This window comes from Colossoma macropomum, unplaced genomic scaffold (assembly GCF_904425465.1).
Source record: "Colossoma macropomum unplaced genomic scaffold, Colossoma_macropomum, whole genome shotgun sequence".
NCBI classification, from domain to species: domain Eukaryota; kingdom Metazoa; phylum Chordata; class Actinopteri; order Characiformes; family Serrasalmidae; genus Colossoma; species Colossoma macropomum.
The window spans coordinates 20926177-20952275 of NW_023494808.1; the positions used below are offsets into that span (position 1 = coordinate 20926177).

The window sequence follows — 26099 nt, forward strand, 5'->3', positions numbered from 1 at the left end:
AAGCACATGTCTAATTCAACACCTCTTAATAGAGCTAATAATAGGAATTATCTGTTCAGGTAAAAAAGGGAGAAAAACTCTCAATTTTCTCTCCTCATTTTCCCGCCTATGGTCTCTGTAGCCCCGCCCCTTCATCTGATCAAGATCCTTCAACTTGGCCTCGCCTCGCGGAGTCATACTTTTCAGCGCGGAGCGCGTGCACAGAGCAGCAGCAGCAGCCTCGGCTCTCACACAACTTGGGAGAAGAGTTGAGCCGCTCTCACCGTCGACAAACGATCGCGCGAGAGAGAGAACGACAAAAGCTGAAAAGCTGAGGAAAACACCGGTCCTTCTCAGCGTATTTCGTCCGTTGGAGACGATGGGCAGAGGGAGACGCTTTCGTCCGGTTTGGTACGGCGTCTTCGGCGCGCTGGTGCTGATGTTTCCAGCCAAAACAGAGATAAGTTGCAGGTCGTGTCAGCTGGCGACGGGCGAGTGGCGACCGAGGCAGCAGCTTTTGCTGCTGAAGCTGAAAATGGACACCCCCGAGTCCCTCCTTCAGGCAACAGGGTCCCGAGGCGAAGTTGCCGGAGATTTCGGCTCGTCGTCCGCCGGGGACTGGGAGCAGTGGGAGCAGCCTGAGAACGGCGAGCCGGAGGAGGGGAGGAAAGCAGCGGCGCCGTCGTCGAGGCGAAGACGGAGTACGAGCGGCTTTAGCTTGAACGAGGCGCTCGGCAAACTCGCTAAACTGGGCTCGACTTTAAGCCGCGGCAAAGTTCATAAGCGCGAGTTTCCCTGACGGCGGACCTGCTTCAGCTCAGCCTGTCTCGACTGATGCGCATCTCAGGCGCCGTGGACGTAGGAGCAGCAGCAGCTGGGGGGCAGAGAGCGGGGCGCCCCGGGCTGAGCTCAGGTGGAATAAGGAGGAGAGGAGAGCATCCAGCCCCAGGCAAGAGGAGCTGAAACTTACCAGCTCTACCTTCGCCCTGACCGGAGACTCCGCTCACAACCAAGCTATGGTTCACTGGTCCGGCCAGAACAGCAGCGTAAGTTTCATTAAATCGTCTTATTGGATATTTTTGGGGGGAGGGGGGCACATACTGTTCGGAAATTGGGAGAAAAAAGTGCGCAAGATGCAGCGGGGAGGCTGCTGGTGGCGACTGGGTGGTGGAGATGAATGCGCGCGCGCGCGTGCGTCTGTTTGTGCTGTGCGTGTGCGCGTGGGAGATTTAGGGCGCGCGAGGTTGTACGTCCTGCTGCTGCAGTGCCTTTTCGATACGGGCCAGAAGTGCATCCTGTACCTCCCTGACCTCCGGTGTTTCGTGCCGTTTGTGGGTGCAGGTGAATGAACCAGAAACGCAGTCGACGCCTCTGCTTTCCTCTCTGGAGTTACACAACAGCCAGAGCAAGCCGATGCTTCTTTTAACGGCGGTGCTGTCGCCTCCCAAACAGTCATAGGCCAGGTTCCGGTCAGGCGTCTGCTGAGTCCAGACCAGTTCTAGTCAGTGTTATATTGCGCATTTTCGTTCAAAAGATGCATCCCTGCTTGTCTAGTAGGCAGGAGGGTAGCTAGAACTTTTAGAAAGGGGTGGCCAGTTAGGAGGCAAACATTTTATTGGGGTGGCTCAATGTAAAAATGTGATCAGTGTGTGTTTTTATATATATATATATATATGTATATATATATATATATATATATATAGAGAGAGAGAGAGAGAGAGAGAGAGAGAAGAGAGAGAGCATTGCTGTATTATTTTTTTTTCTCTGTGCATAACTAAATCTATCCATCACTTCCACATGGATAAAATATCACATCAGTACAACTATGGCCAAAAGTAAACTGGAAGATAAAACTGTGTTGTAACATATTTCCTGATGAATGAGTAGAATGTGTGTGAATCAGATACATTAAATGCATCACTTTTGTCAGTTCACTTTAAGAAAAAAGCATCTCATATAGACAAGAGCCATAGAAGTTATTCATTTAGGTTGCATTCACTACAGGTTATACATAAGTCTAGTGATTAGAAATCTAGCCAGACAGCACTGTATAAGAGAACCTAGAACACATGCATGCATTAAATTCTAAAAATAATTAGCGCAATAAATAATTATAGCTGACTAACTTTTGACAGTTAACCATACCATCATACCATCACATAGCCTAGTAGCAAGATATGCTAATTGTTAAATGCAGTGTCATCAGGCTGTCATTAATGATTGGTAACTACCCTGATGGAAGATTTTTACCATAAAGCATAATTGGTGTTTTAGTAATGATGGCTCATTGTTTCACTTTCTATAGCTAGGGTGGCCAAAAGGGTGGCCATGCTTCATTCCATCTGAAGAGATTTGATAGAGTAGTAAATGTTGTGTAAGTCCCATAACAGTAAACACAAACCAACATATCTAGCGTAAAGTTCTGATACTAATATTGATTGATGCTTAGAACTACTACTTGTGTTGGGTCGGCAGTATGAGCATATTTGTCATTATCGTGATGAATTGCATCACAATATACTTTTTATAGATATCACCAATATAAATGCATGTTTCTTTAAAAAGACAGCATAATTAGTCCTGAACAACTGAGTTTAGAGCAGTGTAGTATGTGAAATATTGAATAAAAATGAATGATGCATCAAAATGACAATTCTTGGCTAAATTGATACTTCACTGTAGGCCTGATTCATTTATTGTGTAACAGATTTTGGCCTTTTTTCTCTTTTGGCCAAAATTTGTGGCTGAAATTTCCATGAATCCCTAATAAAAAAAACATTGTATTCAAAGTTTTTGATGGTGAATTTTAAATTACTGGGGCTTTTTCCAACTTATCAAACCCTTGAAAAAAAATGAGCAAAAATGAAATCATTTGTCTTGAAAAGAGGCGTAATGTTATATTTTTTATATCACTCACTACTTTATCCATTTGTTTCATATTTTAACCATTTTATTTGTTGTATATTTTACCCACTGATTTTAACCACAAGTCTTCTGCTGTTACATGGTTTTGATTTGTAACAAATGGCACAACAACAACCTCTGTACTTGTTAATTCTTTGCTAACATATGTTGTAGCTATTGCTGTAGGATTGCAGCGCAATATGGCACGTCTCTTCTCTATTTCCCATTAGCATATGCAGAATGTAGTTGCAGTGTGTAGTTTTTCAGCCCTTACAGTATGCTTCTCCCTGGCAGTCTTGTCAATGCTGAAGTTTTTGTGCCTCTGGCGAGATTCAGGGACATTTAATTCTTTATTTAAGCACTTTATTCACTTATATGGCTCGGTGCTGGAGAGGTAACAGTCGGGCGCTGAAAAACTCCGAAAACTTTAGATCAGACTTGTGACAGGTTAGATCACCTTCACCCTTCTCCAGTAGCAGAACTCAGTCTCCTTTCAGTGCTCAGAATCCTCAGCGCCATTGTTATACCCCTTAATTGAATTTTTCCACAGTTGCACTGTGAATAGGGCGGATTCAATAGAGGAACTTTTTAGGGATTTTGTTCCCTCTCTGTTACTGTGCGAGACATAGTTGGGAACCTCACAATGGATTGAATAAAATGGGGCGTTGTGTTAAATATGCAGTTTTAGTGCAGTGGATAATGGGTAGGAGAATAGTGCAGGAAGTATTTGTTACTGTATGAATGCAGTGCAAAACAAAAGACGAGGTTCTTAATGGTTCTGTCCCGCACGAATGTAAATGAGGATTAATGGAGGGATAAAGCCTCTGGGTGTTTACTTAGACGCTGTGATTGTTTATGTACTTGTATGGAAAAAGTGTTTGTGTGTGTGTGTGTGTGTGTAATGTAGTGACTCCATCTGCAGCTCATGGAGGGGTCGGGCATCTGCTTTCTCACCACGGTCTAGCCACCATTTTTTTCACACGCACGCACTTCCACAGGGCCAGATGGACCACCCTCCTGAAGATGCCCAGAAAGCATGTTTCTCTCCACAGCTTGTGTTGCACACTGCCATACGTCTACATCCAACAGGGCTCAGGTTGTATTTTTCAACGACTGTTCATGTAAGATAAGTTTTTAATGAATATAGATTGTTACTTTCACCTTGAAGTGCTTGAAGCATTATAATGATTAGCCATGGGGTGTCAGGACTCAGTGCTTTTGCATTGTAACAGCCAGGGCTTAGTTATGATTTATCACCCATAAGTGTGACTCTTCCTCCCAGCGTGATGCCTCATCACCAACAGGACAGATATTTCCTCACAAAACAGTAACCTTAATACCACACATTACAGAAATTTTGCACAGGATTGCTTATTTTCACGTTAATTAATTTGGCATATGTCAATGTTTTTACACTTGGCACATTACCGTGGGTCATTTCTACCTATAGGTGGTATAAGCAGCTGTTTAGGGACCCCAAATATTTGTTTTTATGCCGAGTGCAGAGATTTTATTACTTTGTTTATTTATAAAATTTATCAAAGTATTCATTCTTGTTCTATCATTACATAGAAAAAAATATGATAAGGGTGGGTGTGGGTCCAAGTATGATGTCACTTCGGACCCTGAAATGTTCAGAAATGTCCCTGACAATACACCATATCCCACATATCACTGAATGTGAGTCTCTAAGTCGATGTTGTCTGTTGCACTTTGTCTTGTTTGTGTACTGATGTCTTTGCACTGTGTTTAAGTGTAAATATATAATTTGTGTAATTGCATCTTTGCTAGTGTAGTACACAAAGTCTCCCCCTTTGGGGATCAATAAACTGTATCTATCTATCCATCTAACCATCTATTAATCTAGAGTGTAAGTATGTATAAATTAGACACCTATCGACCAATCAAGGAAATGGGTTTAGTCTTCACAGGGAGCTTCATTCACATATCAGTAGATATGTGTAGAGATTTGGTCAGCTCATATAGGACAGGTAACTCATAGGCCAGAGACAGAATAGAATGATGCTGATGAAGCTAACATGGTTGTAATGGTTTGCAGGGCTGGGTATCATTTTAAATAATCACTACAGATACCTTGGTTTTGATATGGATTCCTCAATGGTCCTTTTTCGATACTTTCTTGCTATTTACAAACTGTGATTAAAATGAGTATGAAGTGCTGCAAGTGAATGTATTTACTAATCAAGAAGTGCTGGTTAATAACATGCTTACAAAATATAATTTAGACAGCCAGTCAGCAGTGTAGATTTTGGACAGACTATTTGGTTTTGAATGAGTTTTTCAATACTAGTAATGTGGCTGGTACCCTAAAGGTACTGAATTCTGAACCTCTGCCTTAACAGTAAGCGTTAACGGAAAGAAGTGAAAGTTTGGCTTAGCTTTAAGCTTGAAAAGAGCAGCTTGTGATAAACTTCACTGGCATGGACATTGAAGCATTGTAAATTTCAAACATTTATTGATAGACCTTTAATGTCCACGTTCTAGCAGCATGTAAATGTCTTTTATCTGTTCATACTTACCAATATATCATTGTGCCATTTCACATGCTCCTGAAAATGGTCTACACACAGCTCTATGAAATGACACCCAGCTCAGGTGACATTTCATCTGGTTCCCAAAGAACAAAGACATCTATAACTTGCATTTCTGTTCTTCCTGATCAAGGGAACTCTTCCTAGCCATCAAAGCACTGGCTCCTTTCACTTTAGAAGGAAAAATCCACCAAAAAACGCAAAATATTTGTTTCAGTAAAAATCATAAAGAAAGGCCGTCATTGTTGATAGGCTGATATGAGAGATAAAAGACAGACGAAACGATCTGCTTCTTCTCTTTGTGTTTCTTGTTCAGAATAGAACCAACAGTTCTGCAGGCAATTAATGACAACTTGATCACATGAAGTTCCTGTTAACGTTGTGAAATATGCTACCAACACCAGCTGTCACACTCACGAGACCGACTCACGCTAACGTCACTGCGTGCTAAAATCTATTTCAGGCTGCTTTTTGCGTACCGTGCACTTGAAGTGCTACATTTGCAGAAAGAATGAGAGAAAATAGGACTGATCGTGCAAAGCCACCTCTCCAGTTTTCTTCACTCTCCTAAAAAATGCTCCTAATTGGATGGTTTGAAAGGTGCAGTTGTCTGCAGTCAGCACTGCTCGAACTGTTCAAACTAGCACTCGACATCAAGGTGTTGTGCAGAGCACAAAGAGTGATACGAGGTAACAAGCAGGAAGACTTTTCTTTCTAATTGTCCAGATAACCACAACTAAGCACTGCAGGACATTCCTTTCGCATCTGTACATGGTTACTAACATATTTATAGTGTTGTCATCTTATCCAAGTGTTTTAGAAATGTTGTTTGGCAATATGGCAAAAATATAATATTTAGATCCTTCATGGCGTTTTTTTTACAATATGATATGCATCATGATAATGAGTTGAAACAGACAAAAAAGCAGACAAAGAACGAGCGGTGTCACATTAAAAAATGCTACAGCGCTAAATCCAGTTGAACAGTCCTAAATATACTCTCTTTGTAAACAAACATATTTGGTGATGCTTTAATATGCTCAGAAAGGCATATTGTTATGAAATATGACAATATATCACAACAATGATAAATATCATCATATTGCCCACCCCTCTATCGAAGTCTAAAAAGATACTTCTTTGATTTGGTTTGTGTTACACTGTAATTTATGCTTACTACTTATTAGAACTCATTAGAAGCATTTTCTTCTACTGATGAATCATAAGCCTGTTGTGCTCCCACTTTGAGCCATTCAGAGTCAATTTGTTTTAGACTGTGATTTTCTATTAAGTTGTTTACCTCCCATAAGAGTATGTAACATTGAACATATCACAATATACAATTTATATTTGAAATCTAAGGACGGCATATGACTGTTTCATTTTCATATGGGCTGATCATGAACAAGCACCCAAACAGGGCAATGGTTTAAGAGCACTAAAGTATATAAATGATATTTTCCAAGCAATGAAAGCGAAGACAAATTGGTGACACACAGAAGGCACATCCACCAGGATTATTTGTCCTCTTGAAATTAAAGTGGATGTTTTTTTGATGACGTAAAAGAGATTTTCGCATGCTTGTTTACTTGAACGGCTCCCCAGTTTAAGTGCCCCCGAAGCATTCAGTGCCAGGTGCAGGTTTCAAAACACTTTTCCGACTTGTGAATTGGAAAAGTGCCGTACTTGACTCAGGAAAACATTGCTTCCAGCCTACCGCCACTACTTACAAGCACCACTTATTTATCAAGCCAATAATTTGATTATGACAAGGATGACGAGCACCAGCATACACAGGAGTTGATTTTTTTTTTTTTTTCTTATTTTATTCAGAATTGTTTAAACTTCACTTTTTCGTCTGCTGGAGCTGAAGTAGAATAATTGGTGAATATCCAATCTTGCAAAATACATGAAGATTCTGCTACACCTGCTCATGTAACACCTCACTCTTGGAGTATTAGGTGAGGTGTTGAGTTAGAAACAGCGCTTGGGTTCGCACCTAGGTCAGAGCTGTCTGGTTATAAAGTTGTGATGAGCCAGATTTGCTCATGCTTATTAGCAGTGGGATTTGCTGTACATTAAGGAGGGAGGTCAAACAGAGGTGGGTATGCAGAGGTGAAACTAGTGTGCTGTAACAAATTCCAGGAGGCAGCCTCCTACTGTTTTGTAATATGGTACTACTTATTTTGAGGCTCGTCTCCTTGGGCATCATTAAATAGCGTTCCAGACATGACCGAGATTACGTCTACAACTTGCAGCAGAACAGCAGTGGGACCACATTTGCTGTTGTTTTAGCAAATGAGGAATTACTGGGCAAAAAGGCTGATGATCTTCACAGTCGAATTAAATGAACATGCTGCGAAATGGAAGAGGAAGTTGTGTGTTTTGTTGGGTGTCAGATCAGACGAACTGGACCAAGCCGAAAACCCAGTTTACACCTGGTTACTTAATGCGTCTTGAGTATCAGGATTATATCTGGATAAGGCCAAGCCACATAGAAAGGCAAGTGTAAACGCACCCAAGATGCATTTAAAACAGATACAAATCTGATCGCTCAGATGACTTCAGGAGGTGGTCTGAGAGACATTTGAGCCACATATAGCAGTGTGAACTCCATCTATCCAAGACACGTGATGACCAAAACCCCTCCCAGCATAACCGAAACTCTTCCTCATGCAGTATGTCACTGGGCACGTGATCCATGTCTGCGATGAAGATGCTATTAGCCATATGGACAGACACAACAACCGTCTTTAGCGTGGCACAGGAAGTGACAAGATGTAAATGTGGTCTGAGAGTTTCTTATGAATCATTATCGAGAGGACTGAATCACCTGGCAAGAAAAAGGTGTCGAGCTGTGCTTTAATAATACACAGTTGAATAACATTGTATTTCTATTGAAATATTTTTTAATGGAACTGCACATCTGCTCATTACCATTTATGCTCATTCTTAGATTTGCACTCTAGCTGTTAACAATAAATGCTTTAATATCATGTGCAGATGAGAACTTCAGTTCAAAAACTCATTCAACTGTGGTTGTAACCTTAGCAACAAAACTTTCAATGTGTTACCTTCAGAAACAAGTGTATTCAGAGGATGAAAAAGCTTACAACACTTTTCTTAGACTGAACTTTAGAAAATACAACTGGCTGAACCTAGTGCCAGTTCTTTTAGAAGCAAATCTAAGCTAACATATACTACTATACATCTAAAATTTCCTTGTTTTCCTACTAGCTACCTCCTGATTATTTGAAACATGAAGCTGAACATGACTAGCACATTATAATTCATTTATACATTTATCTGCAACAGAAACTTTTGAACAGTAGTGTATATATTTGTAAAGTGGGAATGATATTCAGTATTCAGATCATATATTAAGAATTTCACCTAGGTTACTAAGTTAGTAATGCGTAAATAATCTTGGTCAATTATTCTTATTCAAGGCTGACATTAACATATGTTTAACACTGCTCACCAAAGCCCAGCTCTTTCCTAGCTTCTTAAAGAAACTTGTCTGAACCAAGATGTTTACTTGAGTTGTATAAAACACTAGTCTGTTCATATTCCCATTTACCGAGACTGTGCTGTGAAATGTAACTTGATACTGAAAACGACAGACACTGAGCCGTCTCTTTTGCCCCTTTGAGTTTTCTGCAGGCTGCGTGTGTTGGCCAGTCTGCTTTCAGCCGAAGCTCAAGACTATCCAAGTCTCAGTGGTGTTCTTCTCATGATCGCCCACGAGCTGAGGGTTTTGGCCAGTTTTGCAGTCGCTAAGATAATTGCGGCCCACTGGGCGTGCTGGGTCACAGAGTGATCGCTCGCAGACTCAGACACGCTTCGACGCTCCAGGTTTATCCTCATCAACTGGCAAGACTGTGTCCGTGTGCCATTATTCAGCGACTCATGCCTGGTACGTCTTCCTTATTGAGTTCTCTTTCTGCGACTTGTCTGGCAAAATAATCTACCATTAATATAGAGAAAATTAGATGCTACACAAGCAGTTCCCACAGGGAAAGAGGAGGCCTTGGAGAAAGGGATCATATAAATAAAGATGTGATTTAGTGGTAATGGGCTCAGATGAGACCCAGGTGTCTGTGTGGTATTTTGTTAAGAGCAAGATATCTCTGGGTGTGTAATCCGTCTTCTTTTGGAAATTAAATGGTGCAATCACTTCAATTTATTGTGGGGAAGAGTGGTGGCACTGCTTAATGTGTGGCTTGTGCTGAAGGCATGGCATTCATTCGGACAGGCCTTTGAAGCTGTTTTTGAACTAGTCCTTAAAGTTGTTGCTACATGTGACATTTTGGCATTTGATTTTATGACAAGCCACTGTTTGTGGTAGTTGTCACACTGTCTTCAGCCCCAGTGGACTAACAGGTGAAACTATGGTGTCATCTCAAGATGACTAAGGTGAGAATTGAGTCTGGATATAAAGCTGAGAAGTCTCTAGCAAGGGTATCACATTCCTATAAAATGTTTCAAAATAAGTGTTTCAATATAAGTTTCATGAATTTAAATGAGTACAGTGTTTGACTAACTGCTAGGGGTGTCAGAATGCATTGATGCATTGTGATGTCTTGATCTGGAGGTGTGATATCAAGTCTATTGATTTTGGAATGTAAGTATTGATTTGAATGTATTATAATAGTGTTTATATGGTGCAATAAGTATACATACGTAATAGGCCTGGGCGACAGGGTGATCGGATTTTGTTGAAGATGGACAAGTAACCCAATGGGGATGTGTAACGTGATAATTGCCATTTTGGTAAAACAACTGAGAGCAAACTAGAGAGGACCAGTTCACTGTTAAACGGCTCGCAAAATACGATGGGAAACTAGTTAAAGAAGTGTGCTGGCTCGTGCACTTGTCAGTTTCACACACACACACACACACACACACACACACACACACAGACAGACAGAGAAGGGGGGGGGTTTGTAAAGCAACTGCCTTTGTTATTTTTTTCTGCTACACTAGCTTTACTGTATGGATTCTCTTTAATTTATTTTACGTGAATGGAAGCAAAAATGAATGCCGACATGTTTTGGAACGTCAGCTCACCTCAAAATGACTCACTGCAGAAAAAAGAGAGCTAAAATGACTGGATGTTACCACAGAGCAGCTAAATTAACTCTAACCTGGAGAGAAAGTTCCTCTGATCCTCAGCTACGGCCAGTGTTTTATTCTCTTTTACTCTTAAAACACTGAGTAATAAAGACCTTTAAAAGGTCTGGGCAAGTAAACTCCCTACTGGGGGGATACTCTCGATAATCTTTTAGAAAATATTGTGCTGATTATTTTTAGATATAGCCCAGACCTGGTATGTTCATTTCTTTGGTCAAAATAAAATTATTGGAATGTTTAAAAAAAAAAAAAGGCTTGCATTATATGTATTCCATTACTGCATAAATATTTTCTCCTGTTTCATTTACTTGTTTAATTTACATGTAAAAAAAAACATTAGATTCGTGCCAAAATAACAAAATTGTGGTAAAATTTATTATGCAATAATTTCTTAAAGAATCATTGCTAAATCAAATTTTTGTGACGTTTTTGTGGAGATTTACGCTGCTACTGAATACATTTGAGCATTTTAAATAATCATGAAAATCGAATTGTGATTTAGAATTTTTGATATGCAAATTAGCTTGTTTTTAATATTATACACTCTCACATATTAGAAACATGATATGTTTGAATTCTGTTCTCCACCAAAGGGCAGTGCAGAACATGTCATATGTTTTGTTCAGAATGTCTTAGAATGCAATATAAAGACTACTAGCTGGCTACAGGCTACCACACACAGTGTGCCGCCAGTGGGTTTCTGGCACCAACTAGCAGTACATAGAAAGCCGCTCTAGCACACAGGATGTGTTGCAGAAAAGCGTTGATAAACAAGAAGCTCAAGTTCATTTTACACTCTGTTTGTATACATTTAATGCAATAAACTTTCAACATCAATTAATGAATCATATTTGGCATTAGATATCTAAATTCACAAACTGTTTTCCAGGCTAAAAGGTACAAAGTGAAATAAGTTTTACTAGACAAGCTGTATTAGCTGAGATAAAAACAGATGTTTAGCATTTGTCTGTTTATCTTAAAGACTTTAAATTGAGAGCTTTTGTCATAAGTACCGCATTTTGTCTGCCTGATATGTCTAGTATGTAGTAGCCTGTAGCACTAAGAGTCCTATATGTGACTGAAATGCCCATCTCTAATACTATATATTTTGCATACTAATGCATAAACCTTCAAGTGGCTGATTTAACTAAGCTGGTGCTTTTTACTCATGGCCTAATGTTTATCTTCCAAAAAAAAAAGTGGCTAATGAAATTGTACAGTGGTTGCAGGGAGATTATTATGCTGTAATTTCTATCAACACCAAGAAGCAATAAACACAGACATTTTCTGCAGTCTGTGTTCTTGTACTGACCCAGAGCCATATTTGCTTACCCATATCTTAACCTCAGCCATGACGAGAGTGACTTCAGACCAGCCGAAAAGAAAAGAAAAGAAAAAAGCACAACTTACCTTCAACCTCAGAGGCGGGCCTAATGTTAATACTCGGGAGATTGGCTTTCTCCCACCATGCTGAGCTGAATAGGGCCATTATTCCTCAGGCTGCGTCATGTCTGCAGGTGGACTGTACAATCCTGATGTGCAGGCGATTGGCTAAATTGTAGAGTGGGAAAAAGGTTGAGTGTAATGGCAAATCAGAGCATTATAACTTAACGTTCCATCACGTGCAGGAAACAGCATGGAAACAGTATGGGAAAACTATGGATATATTTAAGTAGCATTTGTGATAAAACACTGTTAAGTTCTGCCTTCAGGGTTTTGTTTTGATTGCTCAAATAAAGATTGTTTTGCTTGTAAACCGCACAATATTTAAAGACACGCGTGCCGTCAGTAATAATAGTATAAGCTCTTGGTTTACACTACTTGGCAGTTGGCACGATGCAGTTCAGTAGATTTCATCTCGAGGCTCAAATAGAAGGGCGTCTCTGTAAACGTGGCAATTAAAGTGCACTTTGCGGGAAGGAAAAAAGGAACAGAGCTGGGAATTAGAGATGTTGATTTTCAAGGTAGAAGCGTCAGACTGAAAAACATTAATAATATCTGGCAGCAGCACATTGACGAGCCTATTCCGCTGCTGTAGTTTCATGGAATGAAACCTTCAAAGACATGAAGCAGTGAGATCATTTGGATGTTTGGTGGGATTTCAATTAAAGATCAATTATGACCGATTCTGTAGCAGTCAGACCTCCCCGACTAAACATAAATTGAAAAAGGCGCCTGATGACTGTATCGAAGGAATCAAAGGGCTTTGCTTTGTGAGGCATGCGTGCACTAATCCACCCTGTTGTTTACTGTGGAATGTCACTGTAAAGAATACAGTAATCCCACACACGCTGCTTTCAGTTTCTCACAAATTGAAAATGTAATCATATGTATTATTGTAGACTGTTTACAGAACATCCAAATGATTCTGTCACGGAGAGAGAAATGATTGTTTCTCTCTTACAGCCGAGTAATTAAGAGATATTTGCTTTGTGTTCTTTGCTATGTGCATACCAAGTAAGAAAAACTTGAAGTAGACTAATGGTGGTCTTGGCAAATATTACAAATGATCCCACAGCTGAGTGCATTCTGTTAATTGGTGTATGGCTGTTATGTGCAGTCTCATGTTTGGTCACTTTTTTTTAAGGAAAGTTCCATTACTTTTTATTTCTGTTTCCTCATCAGTGAGATAAGGATATTTTTGGAGTGATGTGTCTTTTGACTTACAAGCTGTTAATGTAATTAACTGTACTGAGTACGACAGATGTGAACAAGTTAAAGTTCCTAAAGTACACTTGCCCTGAGGTTAGAATATGCTAGTGAAATTTTTGCAAATTAGAGAACCTTTAAAGCCAGATGAAACCAGCGGAGAGTTATTTTAGAAAGGCAATGCTTCAATTACATGTAATGATTGATGTAGATCTAGTGTAACAACTGCTGGAAACATAGCTGTCGGCAAGATTTGACCTCAGTCCATAGGGTCTTGGTTGCGGTGACTGCCAAAGTGGCAGAAACACTAACCAAGGGCTCTGTTTATTGGGCTGATCCATCTGGTCTGTATCAGGGGAGCAAGAAGAGATAGTATAGAGCAGGCATGTCAAACTGGGGACCTTCCGGGCCAAAGTGCTGCGGAGATTAGCATTTACTCTCTTCTAACGCTCTGAATTCAGTTCATGAAGGCATTGCTACGTAACTGATGAGCTGAATCAGTTGTGTTGCATCATAAAATGGTTCTTTAGATTGATGGAGAATGTGCTGTAAATGATTCTATACAGAACCTTTTTGAAAAGAGCTTGTAACAATAGAAGAACCCTTTTGCATGCTGTATAGAACCCTTTTCAAGCGCCTCCCTGCTGCACGATTTAAAATGGAACACGAACCTGGAGAGTAACAGGTCAAATTCAGCCTCATGGTGAATGCTGCGATTGTTTTACGTGCAGAAGCTGTTAAAATGGGTCTAATAGAGCTATGTGTGTTTCTTTTGTTTCGCTATCATGAGAAAAATGGTCAGTTCACCCGGTAGATTTCTCCAGTAAGACTGGAGTTGAAGTGCTGAGTGAGAGCTTACTGATGCTGTTGATGCTTTGCTTGTTTCCAGCTTATGAAGGTGAACTTAAACTCTAAACGCTTCTCTTGTCTTCCAAAATAAAATGAGCCGAGCATAAACACAGTAACAGACATCCGACGACGCTGCTGTTTATTCAATTTACGGAAGGAAACAAATCCGTTCTCATGAAAAGTAAGCGGATGTGTAATCCTGTTTGCTGTCAGATGCCTCTCCACGTTTCTTCCACTTTGGTTCGCGAGTCTTTCCGAGTCATAAAGCTGAGGTCTGAGTCATTAGTGTTGAAGTCAAAGTTGAGTCTTTCTTGATTTTCTAGAGTCTAAAGTCATCAAATTCGTGACTCGAGTTGGATTCGACTCCAAGTCATATGACTCAAATCCACACCTCTGATTATTACCTGCAGTAACTAACAATTACAGAATATCTCCAATGCTAACTAACCCCCTATTAATCTCATGATGCCAGACATGGTCTCATAATGGGAATGTCTGGGGGAATCATGAGAAATGATCTACTGCCTCATGAGGGTCGAATTCAAAGAGGTGATGGTGTGCTTGTTGACATTGTCTGATGGCCAGCAAGCCTGTTGTTAGTCCATGGATGTAACGTAAAGTTAGCATAGCTGAAAATCTGCCCCCCCCCAAAAAAAAATAAATAATTAAGTATGTAGATGTGTGTTTTGTGTGCAGAGAAAACTTTATGTGCAGTAAAAAAAACACTTTACCTCTTAAAGTTTAAAACAGTTCCATTAGCCACCAATAGCACTTTGCTGGCTGGTTTGTTTTACTTGTATTATAGATTGTGCTCCACACATTTAAAAGGGCATGGCCTAAGGGAATTTGGGGGTGTGTTTTAGAGGGGACGTACCCTTGTACCTTTGTTCACTCATGTATTCTTGTTACAAGATCACATCTGGCGCTGTGATACTAACTCCCTATAGATCTTGTGAGCTGCTTGATTTTATGCGACAGTGTTCTTTGTAGATTCTCTGAGCTCTCTTGCTTCCTCTGCTTCCTAGCAAACCTTGTAACCCAGCTCGTATGGTTGACAATGAGTATAGTCAAACTAATGAAGCGTGTCAGTGGAAGTTCTGGTGAGCAGGGGTCACAGGAATGGACAGAAATGGTTACTGTTTACTTGGTCTGGCTTGTTTAAGTCTCTGCTTGAACTTGGTGATCGCTATCAGGGAACATTTTCAGCTTAGCTTTAGGACTGTCACAACCTGAACCTAATCAGTGAAGTTGTTACTATCATATTTTGAAATTTATATATGTGTAGCCTTAAATTCAGGCAATAAACTATATGGTGAGTTATAAAATAATTTATGTGCCTCCTAGGTGGGAAACTATTTTATCACAACACCACAGCAGTGTGAACTGTAGCTGGTAGGTCAAGCTTAATATAATCCATTGGTGCACATCACATACTGTGTACTTCATTTGGAAAAATAACCTTAAACAAGGTGCTGACATTTTTTTTATTGATTTAAATGAATTAATCTGATATTTTTCATAAAGGATCATTAAATATTTGTTATTATGAAGAAATTTAATTGAATTTTTTCACTGCTTAATTTTTTGCTAGCAAACTACACTTTCTGCTGGGGCATTTTTAAAGATTGGACTACCTTGGGCATCAATAAACAAAATTTGGAGACAGATAAACTTAAGGGGCCAACATAACAGAACAGATACCATTGCATTCAGTTCCAAAGTAAAAGTTTTTTATTGCATAGAGTCCTTTCAGAACTCAAGGTGTTTGGTACAGAGACCAGTGTATAATATAGGAGCTCCCTTTCAGTCATTCTGCAAATGACTATATCCCTTAAAATGTTTTGAGAAGAGCCAGTACAGAAAATAAGTTTGGGCCTCTTTCACCAAGATGTTCCTAAGTTTTTACTTAAATTTGTTATAGATAAAGGTCTATAGAAAAAAGTCTACATCAGATTCATGACATGTTCTTAAACCGCAGAACTGTTTGGTGCTCTTGAGTGTGTAGATTCTGTTCTTATCTAACAACAAATACCAAATAAGAAAACATCAGTGAATGTTGGAATCTTTGTGAAAAAAGCATAAGTGAGTTTTAAGAAAAGAATTCTTCTTAAGAATGATTGGTGAATGAGACCCGTTGCTCTTACACAAACTATATTTAATTTCTGTCCAGGTTCACATACTGACACTCACTGATGATATATTAGAAGTTCCTTGTTTTTTATTGTAAAGCATGTTTATTTGGACTGTTTTGCTCTATTATGCTTCTCTTAAAATTATTTCAGTTTTAACACACTTTAACTCACTTTAAATGTGAAACTGTACATGTTAACAAGACATAAAACAGATTTCCATTAAGGAAACTTACTAACTGCCAAGCTTTTTTTTCAGCATTAGGCAAAAAGCAGAAAACGTATATTTACAGAAAAATTGCACACAAGCTTCCAACATTAAGTATAATAGACAATGCTCAGTATTTAGTGTGTACACACCTTTGCTTTCATTGCAGAATCATTTTTTTTTTCAAGAGACTTCTTTTCAGTTTTCAAAGAAATCTGCAGGGATATTTTTCCCACACCTCCAAAGTTCAGTTTTTGAAGTTGATGAATTTTGTGTAATCCCACACACATTCAGTGATTTTGAGGTCTGGACTGTGGGGTGGTCAGTGCATTTTTCAGCAACTTTTTCATTTAATTTGCAGATGTTTTACTCTCAGAAATGGCTTCTTGACAAATACACATCCTTTCAGACCCCCACAGAGATTTAAAGCAAGAGTGGAGCTTGATTTGCTCCACTCTCTTAAAAATGAAAACTCTAAGTATTATTAATGTCAAGGTCACAGTTTTGGTGGTCTACCAGGTCAAGCATAGTTATTAGAAGTCACATTTTTTTAAACATGACCTAATCATTTTAAAATATTTTTTAGTTCTAGTTTTGGAAACCCATGTTTTTTTCACTAATACCAAACTAAACTGAATGACTTTATCTTTCCTTATGTAAGTGGATTATGTTATACTTGATCTTTTGGGAAATATATCCTGAAAAACAAGTAGCTTGTGCTTATTGTGTATTATGTACGTACCTGTTTTACCTGGAAATTACATAAATGAATGGTGATCTCTGATGGTTGCACAGTGTGGTTAACTGTCAGGTCATGAATAGCATGTATAGAAAGTGCATAAAAGAATAAATAAAACAATAACAGGTATGCTGCTGCTGTTTTATGGAATAGAATTTCATCATGGATGCAACTATCAGTATCTATAAATACCATTAAAGCAGGAAAATCATTACCACAGTATGGTACTAATGTGGTGTTGACTATTTATTGCTCACCACTATGGTTGTGGTCTTGAGTTTATACCTACATAAATGTAATGTCTTTCTCTAAGTTTTCATTTTCACTTCTGACAGATAAAGTGCTCCCATTCTCCTCTGCAGATGGACAGACTGACAGACAGAAGCTATCCCCAGTGCAGAGAAGAGCCGCATAACGTGCTTCCTCCGAGGCTTGAGCCACCCTCAGTAACTCAGATTGACAGGGGTGATTGTCAGCGGTATAGAAAGAGAGCCAGTGGTCTCCTTAGCCTGAAATGCAGAGGGGAAAAAAGGCCCATCTCAGTCCTGATCAGCAGCAGATGGGCTACTGGGCACATTTCTGAGGGACAAATTGAATCTCGTGCAATCTGTAACCCTTAGGAATATGAGTGAAGGAACAGATAAAAATGCTCTTTTCAATAGAGAAGCCACGGCCATGAAACAGATGAGATGCCCGCGGAGATAATTGAGAAGCTTAGCTGTCGCGCAAGGAGAAATAGCTTAATGCAGGACTATTTTACTACTAGTGCCCGTCTGCCACGTCATCTGACAAGACATCAACACTTTATGGGATCAGTGTAGAATATTAAGTGGGATATTAAGTTGAATTAGCGGAAAGTCATCAACATATGATATTTAATGTTCATGCTGATTTGATGGAGAGAACTAGTTTTGGGAATTACCAAAGTAATTAATGAGATAAGCCAGAAAAAATCAGACAGTAAAAAAAAAAAATGCATTGCTCTGACCCTTTCTTGAATGCACTCTTGGGAGCTGTGGTTATTAACAACAGAATACATTGATATTAATCATTTTTTACTCATAGGTCAGTGGTACAAGCACAGAAATTCTGTTTGAAAGTCTTTTGTAGAAGAAGATATTTTAAAATGCCTTTAATTTGATGAAGAGTTGCTGTGCAGGCAGTCTTGTCTGAGGCAAAGAAAAAAAATTCTTATCTATTTTGCTTTTGAAATAAATGGGAAAAAAGTTAGACCAGTTTTGTTTCTGTGTATAAATCAGTTATGGACGTTTTATCAGTTTTGCTTCTGTAATATCTGAATTTTTTAAACAATTAGCATTTAAATATCACAACAAGGTTTTTTTATATTGTTACGAATTAAAAATTTCATGTGATTAGTTTATTAGGTTTTAGTGTGCAAGATTGACCAAATTACCAGTGGATGTACAGATAACTTTCACAACTTAAAGTACACAAACTTGTCATTTTTTGTTTGAAATATTTCCACATAGACGTCATTTGTTTTTGGGTAAACGCTCTTCAAAATGTATGTATGTAGTTATTATATATTTATTTAATTAAGCGATTAGATATAATTGTGATTAACAGCTTGTTTTCGTGATCATTGTTTGCAACTATAACAAGATTATCCAAGGTTATCCGAATAACTTCCCTCCTAACTGTGAATAGTTAGACGCTAATTAGTAACTTTCAACAGACACGACTCGAGCTCAAATAAACAAACACATACTCACTGCTGGCGTTCTGTTATTTACATTGATTTTTGCGCCAGTCCAGCTGATGAAAACCAAAAAGCTCAAATAATTGCAGTCAGGTGATTATGTAATACATGCGACAAGCCTAACGCTGGTAACACTTTGTGCATGGTAATTGCTGTTCGGCTGTATTGAGCATGTTTCAGAACTGTGTATCTGACATGGCTGATGGTCAGGTTGTTACCACCTTGGTCAGTAATAACAGGTTTGATTATACTTTACACTTTTAGCTTCACGCTATCATTACATCCAACGTCCACCCCCTTGTTTTTGTCTATAAAGAAAGTCAAGCTAGTGAATTGTTTACATGGCTTAGGGTTCTCACTCCCCTCCCTTTCACCCATCATTGCTTGCCAGCTGCTCAACACATAATTTCACACACAGACAGCCAACAGTGTCCTAGTTGATGTGATAAGTTATGAGGTAAGTTATGAGGTATAAGGTAAAAAAAAAGTATTTTATTTGATTGTCATAAATATGTCCAAGTCTGTTTACATACTGCTGGTGAATAGGCCAATAGGGGGCCTGCAGAAAGAAGTTATGGTAAGTTGCTATATCAGCTGTTTTGTTCTGACATCCTGTACAGTTCTGTGTCCTATGCACTGTCAAAAATGAGTAATCTATCTTTCTCAAATACCCAAGAAAGTAAACAAGTACCAAGATGAAATGAGATTTGACCTATTTGAATAAACACGCCCCATTCTAGAATAAAAATCCTGGCATTGATTTTCATGTTTTATGAACTTTTCATACCTCTGCATACCACTGCAGTACTTAGCTGTTCCTTGTGCTTCCAGTTTTCCTGCTTCATTGTTTTTTTGATGTTTTTATTTTATTTTTATTTATTGATTTATTTATTTATTTTGGCTAATTCCTTTCTTACATGTATACGATTCTGAGTGAGGATTATGTTAACACAACCCTAACTACTTGTTTTGACCCTTGCCATTGATTTGGACCAAGAGTCCAGGAAAAGCCCTATTAATACTTGTCGTTTGAAGATTGCCTCTGGCTCCCGTCCTTCCATTAGTGCCGTGGAAGCTGCCGATGATGATGTGCATGATGCTATAGCCTGCAGTAGTGACTATCATCAGCAACACATTTCTCATCTTCATCAAAAAGAGAAGCATTTAGCTTCTGATCACACACCAACAGCAAGCTGTCTCTTGCACACCACCGAACATTTATCTCATCTCAACTTGTGTACTATCCCTGGAGAGGAGTACATGGAAAACAAGTGCTGTAAACAACTTCCGCTTGTCCCAAACGAAGCATCCAGATGCAACTTGGAAATGTGCCCCAAAGACTGCACAGAGAGTAACAGGAGCAGTGCAGTCACATACACAAGCCCTGTCCATGTTGGCCTTTCACCTATAAAATATGTTGTAGGTTGAATGTAAAGCTTTTGGAGAATGCTGTCAAATGTGGGGAATTTGTGAATCTAAAATAAATGTATCTTTATGAAAGCACAAGTACAGTATCAACTTGGCCTTAATCATTGCTGTTTTCCTGTGTTAAAAAAATTCTTCAGGACTCTGTTTCTAACATGGCTGTTGACGGAGTTGTTTCTGTGTGGTGGGGAATGTTGGGTGTAATTACATGTTTTAATTAATTTAGCTTCATTACACCATAAATACACTTATGAATCTTTCTTGTTTTCGTCATTCATATTTCTAGACATTGGCTCCCACGCTCTCCTATGCTGCAATTATACAGCGTTCAAATCTGTTATTTTAGGAAAATAATCACAACACAACTGCATAATTCCATCTTACTGTCTTAAGCAACTAAGACATTTGTCATATTATCATATTTTATTCCTTTATTCTCCAGTCATCATTTTAACACGATAAAAGTTGGTCAGTAGGGGGACCAGTGGACTTGATGCTTGATCTCAAACTCTGCCTGTGAGCACAACCATTAGCTAATGAGGCGCTGAATGCTGTCATTGTATTGAAATATCTGCATAAATTAGGGCGTGCTTCATGTAAATATGTAAATGAGATGCTGATAGGCTGGTGCTTGACTTCACGCTCTGAAGCTGATTCATCGTCGGTGATCAAATCTTGATTATACATTGTACAAATGTTTCGTGAGTCAGACGTGGATAAGTTCATACGTCATTAAAGTTGGTCAAATCTGCACTCTTTTTACACAACTTTGATGAAGAGCCACTGTACGTTTGCAACACTAGTATTCTCTACAACTTTGTGCTCAATGTTTTAAGCAGCACACGTTTGTAATGTTCTTCTTAAGATGTTTGACCACAAATTTTATGAAATTGCTTCCTCCTGGTATAATTACATTTTCGTATCATTGTGTTTCATCTTTGTGGGTTGCACAGAAAATTGTATTAAAATCTAGATCTCTTTACTCAGTGCAGTTCAATTCAAGAATGACAGCAGTTCTGCAGAATGTAGTAGGACTGGAATGCTTACTATAGTAACATCCCAACTGGTGGGCACATCATGGCCACGACTGGGCATTTCTTTCATGAAAGCGCAGTAACTATCTAAGTTACCACTATGCAGCTGGTGCTCGCAAACAGCCCTGTGTTATGAATATGGCCATTTACATCAGCAGCATTGTAAGCTTTCCACATTGACAGTCGGTATGTGTGCTCGCTGTGCTCAAAAGCTTCAAGTCTGTTCTGGTTGCCATGAACTAGATGCCATTAGGAGCATGCACAAAATACTCCCTTGGCTATTGTCACATGGTGTAAAGCAAGCTTGTATTAGACTAAATTCTGCTGTTAGTATTTTATGTTCAGTGACACAGAGTGTGCATTAGACTTAACTAAAGTTTAGCTAAACTAGCCTAATGTTAAGATACAGGTCTGTTCTTTATTAATGACAATAGGACATTAAACAGTTTTGCATACGTGCCAGCCTAATACCAAAAAAATCGTAAATATACATATTGTTCTGTACAGAATTGGTGTATTGAACAATCTTTCAACACTTGCATTTTCAGGAAGGTGGACAAGGCTTAAGCTGTCTGCTGTCCCTTTCATTTTGGACTAGTCACCAGTATCTCCCCAATATTAAGGTCTTCCTATCTATGCTTGCGCTTCACTTTTGTATCACTCTATCAACAAAGATGTAGATCCACTGAATAAAGAATCATTGTGGACTCGTCTTAGCAAGTCAGCAAAGTGTTCTTAAAGGTGTAATTGCGATGAAAACAGAGGAGCTGATGCCATGAGTCGTGTGGCTGTCTCGCCGGAGCCTACGTTTAAGCGCACAGAAAAGTGATGTGTTTAAAGAAGATATTAAATCCCCTTGATAGGGAAAGCTCATCCAAGCAGACGAGGACGGTTGGATAGGAGTGAATAAATTATACAGCAAACCCTGCAAAAAGTGAGGGTAAACTGGGGAGATTTAAACTCACTACCCCCATGCTCCAAAAAAGCCATGAGTATGAGTGGGTTATAAATAAATAAATATAGAAAGAAAGAAGATTATAATAAGTTAAATAAATTAAATTAATATTAATTAATAAGAAAATGAAAAAAGTATATAGCAAGCATACTGTTATGATTACTACTACTACGTCTAGTAAAGATGGTCATACAACAGGCCCCCAGGTCATTAGGATCTACTACTACAACTAATAATAATAATAACAATAATAATAATAATAATAATAATAATGATGTATCTGTACTACCAGTAGCTGTTACAGGAATGCAGTACCAAAGGATCTCCATTTCTTCATTTTATTGAAAAGGGAAGAGTCAGATTTTTCAAATATTTGAATAGTCATTAAAGTTTAAAAAACTGAATCATAAATTGGGATGTTTGATATGCAAATTAGCTTCTGTCAAAGGTTAAATGTTCTCATATTGAGGAATCATGAAATGTGTGAACTCTGTATTCCAGTGAAGAGCCGCCGTCTTACGTTTTAGTCACAGTTTATTATTTGTCCAAAGAAGGAAGCATAGAAAGACCCCCCTGCTGCTGTCTAAAGGCTGCCATACATCAGACGAGATGCGTACAGGAGATAAATGACAGCTAAGAAACTCTTCACAACCCTGCTGTTTCTGAACTAAAAGGTACAAGGAGAAATGCAATATAACAAAGCTAATAATGTTAGCGGAGTAGCATTTGTCCTGTTTTTCTGTCTGTTAAGACTTCATAATGATGCCTTGTGTAAAGTTTAAACCTTTTGTCACCTACTATGGACTTATAGTCTGGGTTTAATATTGTACAATAATGCTGTGTGATGTCTGATGTGTGGTAACTTGTAGCCTTAAGAGTCTTTTTTTTTGGAGGGGGGTGGAGTATAATCTATAGATTTTTCAAATAACGCTTTACAAACATGAATATTACATTTGACTGAAATGCCCATCGTTAATGTTTAACTATTTTGATCATGGCCTACATATTTACGCACATGGCGCATTGAGACAGTGTGCATGTTTTTGATCTGTGACATCTGTGTTGTTACAATTACACGACATGAAATGAAACTAAAGAAAGCAGTGCAGAAACACAAGTAGAGGAAAGTAGCAAGCGTGTGGCTGAAAAGAGTCAAGACGGTTCTTGGTGGAGAGCGCAGAAAGGACTGATCAATCCTGAACGTGTAATTGACATTCCCTCTAGATGCTATTAAACATGCAGCACTTCAGTTCAGGCTGCAGCCTCATGCCGCTCTGAACCTGCCTGCTCTTACAGAAACCAGCTGACAACACAAAAACAATTGGGAAATGGTGCAGCACACTGATGCCCTGGCCCAGATGGATTGAAAACCCAACACCGTTCCGCGCTTCTAAAGCCAGATTTTGCTCGCTGGACATTTTTAATCAACGGCGCCAAGAAAAGAAGTGCTAGGAGAATAATTCTGCTTTGCTCATGATAACATTAGAGCCTCTTTTATTCCAAAATCAAGCCACTCTCCAGCAAAAAAGAGGCTTATGCAAATCATAAAATTAAATAATTACTATCATTTGTGAAAGCGAGCGCTGGCTTAAAATGTCCCCACTACGGCTTACACTTACAAATTAAAAGTCCATTCTTCAAGAACAAAAGAGCCGGACAAAAGCATCAGAGTGATTTTATTTCAAGTTTTTCATTTTTTTTCTCCACATTGCTGCTCAAGTATTCAAGTCAGGTGAACCGCAGCCTATTAACAGATTGAATAAAGCGTTATTAATATTAAATGAGAGTTTATGAAGCAAAAAAAAAAGGTTCCCTGGAAAGCAACATCAAACGACTGCCATGCAGAGGTAAAGCCCCCCTGCTTGTTAAATATGTGGCATATCAAAGGCCGGTGTGGATTAATATGTTAAATAAATCATGTCTAAAAGTGTTGCTTCCTTTGAATCCCAAGAATTAGAGTTGCTGTTTTGGTCCATTTTTCTACAGGATTGGCCTCTCCAAGGCTTTTCCCTTTTTATTTTTGACAGCCAAAGTGCCGCTGTTCCTTGCTGCTGTGGCATTAAGTCGCTATAGGCTGCCGCTGGAATCAAAAGACGGAAAGCTGAGGTACACGTCAGACTCTGGCAAGGCCCATCTGTGCGACATGGCTTTGAAACACTGCGGCGGGGGACGGATGAAGACATCTGGAAGCTCCTGCCACATCTGCCCATGTCCAAACACGTTTAGCTAAGTGCGCTCGTCGGCGCTAAATTACTGTGCCCTTCTCATACCGTACTTTGATCAACCTGGGTGCCACCTTGCTCTGGCACTGCTGGATAATTTGGGGTTGATTATCTCTCCTCACTGGCCGTTTGGCTCTGGCTGAAACCAAGGACATGCCCAGTCTTTTTGAAGCATGACAGTGCTTAGGTTTAATGGCTTTACTGAGGAAGCGGGCAGTGTTATACAGTGTTTGTTGGAATGTTTAAGAAGTTAGGGCTCATTGAAATGATTTTGGTTTACAGATTGCCTTGGTTAAAAAATACCTATATTTGACTGTTGCACAAAGCAGGTCAGAATTACATGCAATACATACAGTTATTCCACTAGTTAGCAAGATTATTAGATTGTATTTTCATATCTGTCTTTTATTTAATATTTATAGTAGGCATGTCATGATCATGACATTTTAGCTGATGAATAATTTCCATGTAAATAATTGTGAGTAACAAATTTGAATGTCTTTTTTCCCTTGTATTAAAGTTTGAGCCTAAAGTGACTAATGTAATGACTATTGAGTACATTCAAAGGTACAACAATGATCTTAAGGTATGACAGGTGTCTTAAGGTCCAAGACCCAGTTTTGTAGCTTAAATAGTGTTTTCTGAGGGAAAAGTTATATATTTGTACTTTTTCATAACATACGTTATGAAAAAGTACATAACTAAAAATAGAATTGTAATGGAATACTGTACCATTATATTCATTATATTCTTATGTTCATATTCTTACATTATATTCTCGTAACTTAGTAGCTCCTGACGACACACCTAGCTCAAGCTCAAATAAACAATCCTCTCCGCCACCCTCTAAAAGCGTTATTAACAAATTATACATAACCCTTTTCAAGGGTGGTGGTACCAAACAGCAAATAAACAAACAGTACTCACTGCTGCCCTCTGAAGGTGTTAACATCAAAAAAACAAACAGTACTCACTGCTGCCCTCTGAAGGTGTTAACATCAAAAAAACAAACAGTACTCACTGCTGCCCTCTAAAGGTGTTATTAAACATCAAATAAACAAACAGTACTCACTGCTGCCCTCTAAAGGTGTTATTAAACATCAAATAAACAAACAGTACTCACTGCTGCCCTCTAAAGGTGTCACTAAACATCAAATAAACAACAGTACTCACTGCTGCCCTCTAAAGGTGTTATTAAACATCAAATAAACAAACAGTACTCACTGCTGCCCTCTAATGGTGTTATTAAACATCAAATAAACAACAGTACTCACTGCTGCCCTCTAATGGTGTTATTAAACATCAAATAAACAACAGTACTCACTGCTGCCCTCTAATGGTGTTATTAAACATCAAATAAACAAACAGTACTCACTGCTGCCCTCTAATGGTGTTATTAAACATCAAATAAACAACAGTACTCACTGCTGCCCTCTAATGGTGTTATTAAACATCAAATAAACAAACAGTACTCACTGCTGCCCTCTAATGGTGTTATTAACAAACATCAAATAACAGACATTACTCACTGCCGCCCTCTAATGGTGTTATTAAACATCAAATAAACAACAGAACTCACTGCTGCCCTCTAATGGTGTTAT

The 26099-nt window shown here is 38.8% G+C and overlaps 1 protein-coding gene across 1 annotated transcript in view; it reads left to right on the forward strand.

Annotated features, from left to right (window-relative positions):
- The first annotated feature begins 358 nt into the window (after positions 1-358).
- Positions 359-26099, forward strand: part of LOC118798005 (VPS10 domain-containing receptor SorCS1) — a 273068-nt gene continuing 247327 nt past the window's right edge. The window contains exons 1-2 of the mRNA XM_036557299.1: positions 359-768; positions 827-1025. Coding sequence (XP_036413192.1) covers positions 359-768; positions 827-1025 — 609 coding nt within the window. The remainder of the gene's footprint in view (positions 769-826; positions 1026-26099) is intronic.